Source organism: Lissotriton helveticus, chromosome 5_1 (assembly GCF_964261635.1).
Source record: "Lissotriton helveticus chromosome 5_1, aLisHel1.1, whole genome shotgun sequence".
Taxonomy (NCBI): domain Eukaryota; kingdom Metazoa; phylum Chordata; class Amphibia; order Caudata; family Salamandridae; genus Lissotriton; species Lissotriton helveticus.
Genome location: NC_136065.1, coordinates 1,731,538,316 through 1,731,551,479, shown reverse-complemented (window position 1 = coordinate 1,731,551,479; position 13,164 = coordinate 1,731,538,316). Strand labels below are relative to the sequence as shown.

Below are 13,164 nucleotides of genomic sequence, written 5' to 3'. Positions count from 1 at the left end.
GACAGCTGTATTGTCAAACCAATAATTAAGGTCCCCAATTAGAACGATTTTTTAGTAATTAGTCACATAAGAGGCCAGTTGTTCTGCTAATAACGAAGGAAAAGTAGACATAAATTGTGGAGGGCGATATAGCAGCACCAATAGCAGAGCTCCGCTATCAGTGTCAGTCTTAATGACAATGTTCTCTGTGTCAGCAAGATCCACGGAGGGAAGTTTTAAGGTAGGTAAGGGAACAGCTTCAGGCCCTACAGCCTGAGATGAGCAGCAACTGGAGCTAGACATTTAGTAAATACTCTTGGTGCTGACCGCAGACCAAAAGGGAGAACTCTGAACTAAAAATGAATACCTGTCACAGTGAAACTGAGAAACGTTCGATGTTTGGGATGGATAGGGAAGTAGAAGTATGAGTCCTGAGGATCTAGTGTTGTCAGGAAAACTGCATGATTGAGGAGCTCCAGAATTTCCTGGAGAGTGACCATGTGGAAAGGCTTTTTCTGCAGATATTTGTTTAATCTCCTTAGGTCTAGAATTGGCCTCCAGTCTCCCGACTTTTTTTTTCTTTATCAGAAAGAAACAGGAATAAAAACCTTTTCCCACTTGTGGTGTCCAGAGAGTGGAAGAAAGGGTGGTGGGGGGGGGGGTTTGGGTAGTGATAGAAAGAGAAAAATTTGTGATGGTGACAATCATATCACATACAATATTGGTATATATTGGTGATATATCAGATAGTCAAAGTCCACATCATTTTTGCCATATCACACAAGAGATCACAGTTTATCAATCACTGTTGATTCGGTATTGGCAAATGCTGTAAAGTCACTTTATATATACCAAAACTGTATGTGATACGATTGTCACCATCACAAAATTTTCTCTTTCTATCACTACCCAAAACCCCCCACCACCCTTTCTTCCACTCTCTGGACACCACACATTTCTATGTGATACCCTGCTAGTTTTTCTCGAAATTGTTTAAAAAAATGCACTCCCAATGTGATTTAATAACATTGGTCGAACTTTATTGTTTCCCTTTTTCATATTGTTTACTGATTCTTATGCTTTTTTTAAATCAATCATTTGTTCCCCTCCAAGTTAAAGCCAGTAAAACCCTGGGACCACTTTAATAGATACTGTCTAGTACCCAGGTCCCAGTGATTCCGGGTTTGCCCTTATTTGTAACTGCAGTAGGGAAATGGGTATGGTAATCCTGCAGCATAGCTGTCAAGTCCTGCACTAATGCCACAGGCATTTGAATCATAGGCTCTTGAAGAGGCATCAATACTTGAGGTCTTTCTTTAGGTTGGTAGTGTGTGCCATAATAATTATCCTCATCTTCTTCCTCTTGAAACTTCACATGGAGCGAAGAGGGGCTGCGGGCTAAACTGAACAACCCATCATCCTCAGATTCCTCCAAAAACTGGCTATGAGGCACAGGAGATATATAAGAAGGTAAAAATCCATTGTGGACGAGAACCTGGATGACAAGATTGGATTTAGTCTCAATGAAGAAGGCCTTCTCCATTGAGGAGTTAATGAGATGATTGTCAACGGTGACACAGATACCATTGATGTTTACATGACTGTCGTCAATGATGGAGTAGTAATCGTCGAGGCCGTGGACCGTAGGCCTATCATCGCAGATGTTGTCATTGTGGATAAAGTGGTCATCTTCAACGGTGGAGGCATCGACGAGGGAGGCACACCGATGATGGGAGTGTCGCCGATCGGAGAGACTTCGACAGCGGTGAGTCTTTTTTGATGACAAGGAGGTCCTGACAGACTCTGGCTGAGTCTTGGGCTGTTTAAAGACAGTTTTTTGGGGCATTTCTGAGGCAGTTTTTTCCCCAGATTTCTCCTCAGAAGAGAATGGCATCTTCCCTTTTTTGAGGCAGAATGCAGAGCCTCATGATGGGACTTTTTTGTAGATTTTTGTGTCCTTCATGGGATTCTTCATACCTGTCCTTTTTTTTTGTCAGATGGACTGAACCCTGAGAACTACCACTGCCTTCATCATCAGGCACCACACAGGTTTAGAAGAAAACGTCCTGCAAATCCTACAGTCTTTGTCTTTATGAGCAGGGTAAAGGCATTAAATTCAATTCTTGTGTGGATCTTCAAAATGCAGCCTCTTCTTCCCACATGACCCATAGGGCCTGAATAACCCTTTAAAGAAGAAGTATCAGACATTCTGTGCTCACAAAGTCCAACAGATGAAAGAAAACTGAGCAGAGCAGAGCTCAGGAATACTCCCTGTCACACTATGTGTGGTAGAACATTTGAGGGACTTGCTTCTCTTACAGCCTATTATATGTTTTAATACTGTTATATATATTATTTATTTTTACGTGAGACTCCCACCTTGACAGCGCGGATGATTCAAGCATGTGAATCTATGAAAGATCCAATATTGGATAACATGCCATCCTTATGGGAGGGGAGGGAGGCTGTCTGCTTTCTGTTCCTGCTGGAGACAGGGGAGCAGGGGGAGCAGTGAAGACGCAGGACCCTGGACAGCAGAAAGGTAGGTTTTGTTTTAATAGCAGTCCTTCTTGCAGAGCTGCACTATATATTCCTTTCCAGTCTTTCACATATCCAGAGGTTTATGGAAGAGTTGGGTCTGATGGTCCATTATTTCTACATTGGACCCACTTTGAAGTTGGAGAAGTTTCCAGAGGCTCCCATCCCCAGTGGTGCTTAAAATGTCCTAACATCCTGCCCTGGCCCAAGCTTGTCTGGGGTCACAGACAAAAGACTAGTGTCAGACCCTTTGTGAGTGTGGTTAGGCAGAGCCTTTGTGATGTGCAAGTGAGGTAGGTGACAGCTCCTCCCCCTCATCTCGTCAGGGATGGCCCATCCTCACAACCTCTATTCCCCCTTTGTCTCACTGTCTGGAAGCAATACACAAAGCAATACACAAGGACCAACTGCCAGCTACACCTAGTCATGTGGCGTAGGACACAGGCTTCAAGAACCAAATGGTTGGGACAAGAACATGCCAACTTTTGAATTCTGACTTAACATCCAACTTAATCATTAAAGAGAGATTTAAATTACAAGTGGTAGACATAAACTCGACGTTTCTATCTGCTCCCAGTTGAAAGATAGCACTTATTACATGTATTAAGGTAACCCAATGGGAGAGCTAGGCCTTGAAGTTGTGAAAAAGGAATTTAAGAGTCTTTAACTACCAGGACATATCCAACTTTTTCAATACACTTCACCATGCCCTATGGACTATTTAGGGCCTACAAAAGGGGTAACTTATATGTATTAAAAAGGAAGGTTACGGCTCGGCAAAATATTTGAAATGGCAATTTCAACTGCACACAAAGGCGATGCTGGCAGGCCTAAGACATGCTAAAAAGGTTACTTAAGTGGGTGGCACAATGAGTAGCATTTAGTTTACAGGCCCTGGCTACATGTAGCCCTATTTTACTACTGATTTACAAATAAATTAAATGGGTGGGAGCCAAAGCTACCATGTTTAAAGGAGGGGGCACAAGAACTTTAGCACTGGTTAGAAGTCCTAAAGTTAGAAAGAACCGCAAGAAGGAAGGCAAAAGGTTGGGGGAAAATCATACCAAGGACGTCAGATCCAACATCATCCAATAAATAGTGGCAGGCTTCACCTGCCAATATCTATCACAAAACTCATAATTGCCAAATGTGAAATTACAGCAGTTACCAAACATATCACCATCAACCGAGGAGGGCTTTAGTCTTGGTTTTTGCCATAGACCACTAAAAAACTCTACACCTTCTTTCTTCCTCTCTGGCCTACACGATTAAGTAAATAATATTCCTGTATTCCTTCCAGCAAATTTTGAATTTGTTTCAGTGTCCTGATGAAACTCTCAGGTAGTCTTGAACACATTACAAATGCTCTACACATAACATAACTAATGTAACCATTATTTAATAACTGATGATGGTCTCTGTTTCCCAAAAGAGATCGGACTTTGAACAGCATAACCATGTTCAGAACTGTATTTTTCATACTTGTGAACAGATGGACAAATCCACCACATAGTAAGCCTTTTTTGACACTGAAATGGGTTTTGTGTAGAAAAAGTACAATTGTAGAACTTACTTTTTAAGAACATAATACCTACTACATAATGATGAGCTTATGTCACAGACATCTTGGCACTGGAGCTTGACTGTCCTACAAAGGGACTCTATTTTCTTTTGAGCTTGGCACAGACAGCATGCGACCTTATATGGCAAAACTCTGCAGACAAGAAAATATAAATGTCAACATAGTAACCGCTACAAATGGGAAGGATTCCTATGCTCTTGCTTGAGAACTTTGCAGTTCTCCAGCAATAGCATCTTTCAAAGATTCACTACATTAGAAAAGACTAGCAAGGTTAGTATAATCATTCATCATTAAATATGTATGAGGAGTATTTCTACAGAAAAAAGTAGCCATTGTTTGTTCTGTTGTCACATTAGTTTAATTTGTAATGCAAACAAATTCCCCCAGGAGGGGTATCTTCTCGCCACGCAGATCACAGACAGATGATCAAACTACTAGGCCACAAAGAATGCTCTTTTAAGAAGTTTCCAAATTGGAATTGGTTTGTACATTGACGGAATTGGTGTGGGGCTCATTCCAATCACAGAGGGGCTAAATATGAAAACGAGCTGCCACATGATTGGGATTTTCTAATCTGTGTGACTGTGAGGAAAGCTTTGTCACTTGACCTTAAAGCTCTGCCAAGCCGGTAGTGGATAAGCTGTGTGGATAGATAGCTCGGGCCTTGTCCATTCAAGGACCTGTGTGTCAAACAGCATTTTTTGGAAACAATTGTCCTGACTGGAAGATTGTTGATGAGGTGTGCTGCTGTATTTTTAACAACTTGCAGTTTTTTCAAAACTGTTTCATTGGTAGAGGCCAATAGAGCATTGCAGTAATCCAAGCAGCTAATAACCAATGCTTGGACCAAGATCCTCCTCACAGAATGTGGGAGAAGGGGAAAAATTCTCTGTAAGAGACGCAAATTATTAAAGGGGGTCCAATGGTGGTCCCAACTTTTTCTTTCATACTGAGTGATTGGTCAAGGCAAACAACCAAATTATTTACAACTAATTTAGGAGTTGGCCTGGGTCCAGTTCATAGAGCCACAGGTCGGGGGTCCAGAGCTCTGGGGCCTTCCCAAACAGCATAATCTTTGTTTTATTGGCATTCAACTGGAGACAGTTATTTGTCATCCACGCCGCAATAGCTGTCATACCTACTGGAAAGCAGGCTTGTGCATTATTCTGATCTTTATTGAGATGATGATTAGCTGCAAGTCATCAGCATATGGCAATGGCTGTAAAGCAAACGTTTTAACAACTTTGTCAATGGGGCCACATAGATGTTAAAAAGTGTGGGGCTGAGACAAGACCTCTGTGGCACCCCCTTTTCAAGTTTTACAGTGTGCGGTTTATACGAATCGATTTTGATAGTCTGACTTCGATTGGTTAGGAAATCCTTGAACCACGCTAGTGCTGTGCCATATATGTCTATGTCTTGCACCATCTTACTAAGATGGTGCAGAGACTGCAAGACATAGATATATATGGCACAGCACTAGGGTGGTTCAAGGATTTCCTAACCAATCAAACTCAGACTATCAATATCGGTACCTATATATCACACACCGTAAATCTTGACAAGGGGGTGCCACAGGGGTCTTGTCTCAGCCCCACACTTTTTAAGGGAAATACAGTGTTGAAAGCTGTATACAGATCCAACAATACAAGCAATGAAGGTATATTTTTGTCAAGAGAGTATCTTATGTGATCCTTAACCGCAATTGGAGTCTCACTACTCTGCATGTGTCTAAAAAAACAGATTGAGACAGGTCCAGCAATTTATTCGCTTCAAGCTATTCCATGAGTGTGTGTTTTTTAGACCTTTCATCAACACCCAGTAGGGGAAGTAGAGAGATGGGTCTGTAATTGGAAGGATTCTCAGGTAACAAATTGACTTTTTTTTTAATTGGGGTGGCCTGAGTTGCTTTCCAAGCAGAAGGGAATTTCACAGTATTGATGGACAGGTTAAATAACAAACATATGGAGGGGGCAAGCTGCGAGGACACAATTGCAGAAATACGGGGAGGACAAGAATCTAAAGGAGACCCTGATTGGCAGTTATCAATGCTTTCTTAATTGAACCAAGCAAAAGTAGCTTCAAATTACCAAAGCCATGATCAGGATTCGAGGGCTCGGAACTGGGATAAGACTGCCCACAGTCAGGGTCAGCTATTTTGGGTAAGGTCAGATAAATTGTATGAATTTTTCCTTCAAAGTGATTCGCTAGGGCGTTATATAAGGCTTGTGACAGCACAGTCTCTTGAGAACATGCATGAGGATTTAAAAAAGTGTTGAGAACTTTAAACAGCTCCTTGGAAGAGTTACCTGCCTGATTGATTTGTTAGGAGATGTGTGCCTTACTGCCTCTTTTATGATATAGTGATACCTGGGTAAGGATAACTTATAAGCCTCTTCATCAGCACAGTTTTTCGATTGGCGCCATCGCCTCTCAAGTCTTTTGCATTAAGCTTTTTCGGTTTGCAGTTCGGTTGTGTACCAGGGTGCGTGAGTGCCATGGTTGAAATTAGAGCAAGTATTCAGAGGGGCTATTTTGTCAAAAGCCGAGTTCAAGGCTGATTTGTAGCCTGTGAGAGAGTTATCCATATCAGCATTTGCCGATGGAAGAGTGAACTTAAAATCATTTGCAATTTTGCACCAGTGCCTCGTACTATTCTTCCTAGCCTTCTGTTCATGATCAGGCACCTTAAGTGTTGTAATCTGAAAGCTGATAGGGAGTGGTCAGTCCAGGGTAGCAGTTAGGGCATCACAAAGCAGAGAGGAGCAGTTCACAAATATCAAATCTAAAGTGTGGCCTGCGAAATAGATCAGAGGTAAGTTGCACTATTTCAATGTTAAAACAATCCTCTCCATGAAAGTTGAAGTCACCTAATAAAAGAAAATGATTGGATGCAAGGACATGTACAGCAATTAATTCAGTGAGCAGCTGACTAAAATCTCTTTTCGGTCCAGGAGGGCGATAGAGTAAAGTACCCCTCCAGCAGTCCTTGGCGGTGATTTAAACCCTAAAAACACAAATCTCTGCCCAATCCACTAATAAAGTCTCTATGAGTGAGACTTTAACTTTGTCTTTATAAATGATAGCTGTACCGCAACCTGTCCTTCCTTCTCTGTCTAATCTCCACACTCGGTAGGTGTATGGAAGTGCTAGCGTGATGGCTGATAAGAAGGTAGAATTCATCCAGGATTCTGTTAGAAAACCAGTGTCAGGTGAAGGAAGGTCCCAGATTTCAACAGCATGTTTTGGAAAGGACCTGACATTGCATAGGCAACCAGTGATGCAATCTTTGTGTTATATAAGTCATAAGCCAGCTTTTACTGCTAGATTCATTAAAATCAATACATTTACAAAGTGATAGTGCACAAAAGAAATAGCATTTGAAGAAAATCAGTGTAGTAAGCAAGGTATAAATACATAAAGGGAACAATACATTTGTTTTAAAAAGTGTACAATGAAAGGAGAATGTGGTTTGTTAAAACATTGGATAGCAGTTAAAACGTTCAAGTACAGTTAAAATGTTTCAATGTACAGTAACCCAGTTTGTAAGAAGGAGTATAGTTTGATTTCTGTCTGAGCTGTAGTTAAATAGCTGTTGCCCTTCATGGCCCACTTGACACCTTGGAGGTATTTTACAGTTGGGAGATTGTTTGCTGGTCTGCTGAGTTGAGGCAGTCCAATATGGCTTGTCTGCAGGTGCACAGCCTTAACTGGTTCCAAAGAGGGTATAGACATTGTCGACGTAGGCTTAGAGTAGAATTGTAGAGGCACTTGATGTGCAACAGCTCTTCAGTCGCGAGGCAGCATAGTAAACAGGTTGTTTCCCCTTCTGCCCTCAGCCAGAGCAAGTTGTCCGTGTGGTAGGATGTTATGATGTTATCTTACCTGTCATTACGTTCTCTGCATGTGCTCCTAGTTCTAAGTTCCTTTTACCCGAATGTTGGGCTGACGGCACTCAATAGTTGACAGTTGCACTGGACTGTCGAGGTGGTCGGATGCCAGGTTGCTTACTTCCATGAAACTTACCTGAACTCCTCCAGTTTCCAGTTTGTCTTCTTCAAGAAGCCACGAACCAACACAAAATTTTTGGTGACGATCCTTCTTTGTGCTTCATATTAATTTATCGTTAACCTGAATGTCATCCTCAACAACCGTAACTAGATTTGGTGACCTTGGATTGATGATGATATTGAAATCAAACTGGTGCATCCAACCCAACATTGGTGGCCCATCTTTGGCAATATAAACCTTGCCCTCAATACTCCTGGTTTTAAAGGTGATGGTACCAAACATATAGCCCAGTACATCAATGGGTTGACCCTGATAGCCTACAATACTGATATCTTTTTTAGAAAGAGAAACACCCTGCCACAATGAGGTAAAAATAGATTCAGGAATTATCGTAAATAACGATCCCGAATCGACCATGAGAGAAACACTCCGCCCACGCACCATGAATACAGCAGAAGGTCTTGTTAATCTTAAAGATACATTGATTTCTCCCCCCACATTGTCATTATCGTGTTGTACCACTAACACTCTGTTAACTATCCGAGTAGTATCTAACAAAGAGCAAACCACATTAACCTTAGATTTTAATTTTTCTGAATTGTCTAAGGGTTTGCTTTTGTCACCACTCTAACCTTGTTTACACATCCTGGAATAGTGACCCTTGCGACCACATTTCCTACACATTTGATCTAAGGAATAACATTTCTTAAAATCACCCAGATGAAACTGACTCCCACAATGCCAACATTCTTTCCCTTTAACTTTAGGAGAACATTTTTAAGTGGCATTAGATTTGTTGAAGCGTTTTGAGACAGCATTAACATAAAAACTATCCTCTTTATCAGCGAGCTCAATATTGCCAATCTGTGAGGAGTTTTTATCCCTGTATTCTAACTCTTTTATACACTTTTGTGACTCCTCTATTACTTTTGCCATGTGTCTGGCATCTTTTAGAGATGGATCTTTCGCCGCCCAAAGTCTCTCTTGGATTTTCCTGTGACAACATTGAACAATAAGCTGGTCGCGAATTAGCTCATCAGTCATGTTACCAAAACGACATTTTATGGAAAGTTCACGTAATCTTGACACAAAAGTCATCTATACTCTCATTTTCAGCTTGTGGTTGAGTATAAAAACGATACTTGGCCATGACTAAGTTAACTTCTTTGGCAAACCTTGTCTCCAGCTTCTTTATAGACGTCATCCATGGGTTGGCCATTGGGACCTAGGGCTACCGGTAAATATTAAAAAATTCTCCGACCTTCATTGCCCAAAGTACTAAGCAAAAGTGCCTTCTTCCTTTCAGGATGAAAATTCTTTCCATCTAGGGCTACAATATAGTTATCCAACATTTCTACCCAGTCCTTCCAATCTATTGCAGGAATGCCCGGAATAGTGAGAAACATTGGCGGAGTAACTATATTTAAAGCCATAGTGACAGAAGAAAAAGGAGAAAAAAAACAAATGCTGGAGTTACACAAACCATATGTAATAAAATATGAGAGGCTTGGAAGACGAGGTGTAGCATGTGAAGATCTCTTTATTAAATTAGATGGTAAGTATCAGAGAGGGAGACCTCACCAGGAGCAGCTCACTTGCCGCTCAGCCCATTCACAACTGATCCTCACTCTCAGACATGCAAACACTCCATTCTAATTACTCACCAACACTCCACTCATTCCAAGACCTACTATGTTTAGTCTACTACATCACCTTCCCCCGGGTAGAATCAGTGTATAGGGTGTGCACTACCCACACTGTAGATTAAACCAGAGTGTGAGAAGTATGGCTCCAACACATGAATACCCTAAAGAAACCAACCAATGCCTAGAACCCCCTTAACAAAAAAATATCCATATAGGGAATCTCAACAAATAAAGAAAGGTTTTGCTTAGAGAACGCAACCTGAACAAGATCACCAGAGTATGAAATAGCATACTAATTGCTGCTGTTGTCATTGATGTGCACTCAAGGTGGCTTTGTGTTGAATTCATGAGAGATATTACAACCAAGTCCACCATAGAGGTGTTGGAAGGTCTCTTTTTACAAGAGGGGGTTCCTCATATGATCCTAACTGATAATGGCACACAATTGACCTCAAATGAGATGAGGTGCTTTTTTGAGAAATGTGGCGTGAAACATTCTTGCACTTCTCTTTAAAATCCTATGGGCAATGGAATGGTAGAAAGGTCCAACAGACTCATTAAGGGTACCATTCAACTTGCGTTAGCCAACAATTTGAACTCCAAATGTCTTGTTGAGGAAATGATTTGGTCTTATCGCACTACAATTCCCAGTGTCACTCAGAGGTCACCTTTTCAGCTCATGCATGGACATTCTACAGGTTCCAGACTGGTCCCAGCTTGGTTAAAAGATTGGATACTTTCTGATGGTGAGAGTTTTCCAGAAGTGGTGTGTGGTAAAATTGAGGTGGGTGATTGGGTTAAAGTGAAATCTGAAAGGATCAAAGCTGGGTTACAGAAATTCAAGGGAGCGTACCGTGTCATTAGTGTGAGCAAGTTTTTTGTGGTTATTGAAGGTGGTGAGATATGGAATTTGAGGAGTGTAGCCTTGTATCAGAAAGGAGGTTACTATGTTAAACAAGCTTCCATGGAGGACTGATGTTCCTGTGCAATGTTCATGTCTGACTCTTCGTTCAAGGATAATTGTTCTCAACAGTCTGTTCAACAGGCCATGGGAGTTCCTTCTCGTGCCTTGCAAGGTGAGGAGGTGAGGGGTGATGGATGTGTCATTCTGGAGCGTTTGAATTTGTAAGCCTCCTATGTATCTTAAGGATTATGTTACCTTTCAATTTTGTTTGTTTTTCTTTCCTCTTTAATTTGTTTTTTTTGTTCACTAAGGAGGAGGATGTGTTATGATGTTATCTTACCTGTCATTAGATTCTCTGCATGTGCTCCTAGTTCTAAGTTCCACTCGATAGTTGACAGTTGCACTGGAATGTCGAGGTGGTCGGATGCCAGGTTGCTTACTTCCATTAAACTTACCTGAACTGCTCCAGTTTCCAGTTTGGCTTCTTCACGAAGCCAGGAAGCAACACAACAAAGGACAAGATCCCAAGGCGATATTTCAGGTATTAGATTTTTTGTCCTACAGTTTAGAAATTCTCCCAGGTATTGCTGTGGTTGCAGGATCTTCAATCTGTATAATATTGACCAGGGAAGGGAGCGTTTTTCTAGAGTTGCCCTTTCTTCTAATGAAGATATTATTGCAGTTGTTTTATTGACGGCTCTTTTGAAGATGTGGTTCGCTGCTGCTGGCTATAACATGTTAAACAGGTCAATCGTTAGGGCAAGGTAGTCTTGTGTTGGTGAGTATGAATTTTTAGATATGCTCCCATATGTGATAGTTAATTGAATTTTCCTCAGTAGATTTGATCTTGTTGTAATAGAAGACAATGGCTACCCATCTGGCATGGGACTGGTTTGTTAGCCCAAACTCCAGCCTTATCTGGGCTGGTGATGTGTGACTGGGAGCTGGAAGATCTGTCTATATATTCTTGTGATTTGTGTTATATAGAAATATATTATGAATGTTTAAACAAGATCTCAGGCTCATAGTCGGGTAATGAAAGTGGGAAGAAAATTCATCAACCATCCAGCCGAAAAATGACAGTCAATAAGGCTCTAATTTAGCCCATGACGAAAAATAAGACCTCTGTAACCATGTGCCATTTTGAGTGCCCACACCCCACCCATAAGAATATTTTTGGTGAGCCACAATCCATCCTAACTGTCAATCTGAGGGAGGAAGTAAGAAGTGTGGAGATGATGGTTCGATCATAGGTGCTGGAAGCAGGGGTGCTGGAGCACCCCCAAAATAACCATGCTGTAGTATGGAAGGTGAAAGAGCAGCAAATGTTAATTTTTTATTTTTGTGTTTATTTTGTCACATTTGCTGTGAATTCAAAGACAGATTTCAAATCTCAGGCTATGTCTTCTGACAAACTGCTGCTTGTTCTTTTAACATGGAGGTTGGTGTTTACTTTTCTTTCTCTGACTGCAAAGTAAACTATGCACAATCTTGCTGGATACAGTTAGAGTGAAAGGAAAGGCTGTAGGATGTCATTTTTTTCTAACACACAAATACTTGAAAATTAACTACAAATCTTTACGGATGTACAAGTAATTAGGAAAGCACTAATAAAGCACAATTTTTTGTAATTATGAAGTGTGATGGAAAGAAAAAACTAAAATTTGAATAGGTTCAAAACGGATCAATACATTTGTTGAAGGTCAAATGAAATATCGCTGAAACCCTTTTTCCACATGGTATCCTTTAATAATACATGTGCCACAATGAGTTAAAAATGCACTACCAGGTACATTCACCCTTACAACTAACTGAATACATTTTTTTCACTTGTTCTTTGTGAAGCTTAGATATTTCACAATGCTTCTGATTTCAGAGGAGTAACCTTGATGGCAGCAAGCCCCACCCAGTGCTCAATTCCAGACGGTGGTTTCCTGTACCCGGTAGTTTATAGTCAACACCGGCACTTATAACAGTCAGCCACATGGTGGTGCTGTTTGTCTAATTTTTTGATGAGCACAACAACAGCTGTTTAATTGCACTACACATTAAAATGACTATTACCTGCCATCCAAAGCTATAAAAATAATTTTAGGTGCAGGTATTAGTCATTTTTAATGTATATTAAAAGTCAGATTTGTCACACTTATAGGAATGTGATGGTTCTTTGCATTGGCACTGTCATTGGCGGCGCTGGCAGGAGATATGGGTGGTGCAAGCTGCAGTGGTTTCCTGACAAGCACCCTTGCACTAATTATTTTTTACAAATTAAGCTCTCACATTGAAAATTGTTCCAGCACCACTCGGCGACATATCATAGCTAATTGGATTTGGGAAGGCAACATTTCTCGTAATAGAGTCCACAAACTTCTTTAATATATACACAAGAGGAGCATATGCAACAAAGTGCATTTTACCCCAGACGCACCGCTACTCTCAAACAGTTACAACAGTGCATCGATCGACAGAACAATCTTCCCATACACAAAAAAGCCCAACTAACA

At 41.0% G+C, this 13,164-nt stretch overlaps 1 protein-coding gene across 7 annotated transcripts in view; it reads right to left on the bottom strand.

The window, feature by feature from the left end:
- LOC144753804 (uncharacterized) overlaps nucleotides 1-13,164 on the bottom strand; it is a 2,685,544-nt gene that overhangs the window by 1,723,185 nt on the left and 949,195 nt on the right. For all 7 annotated transcript variants that reach the window (XR_013594537.1, XR_013594539.1, XM_078641375.1 and 4 more), the window contains one exon: nucleotides 4,113-4,231. Coding sequence is in view for 5 of the 7 variants with exons in the window: in XM_078641375.1 (XP_078497501.1) it covers nucleotides 4,113-4,231 (119 nt within the window). In the remaining 2 variants the exon portion in view is untranslated. The remainder of the gene's footprint in view (nucleotides 1-4,112; nucleotides 4,232-13,164) is intronic.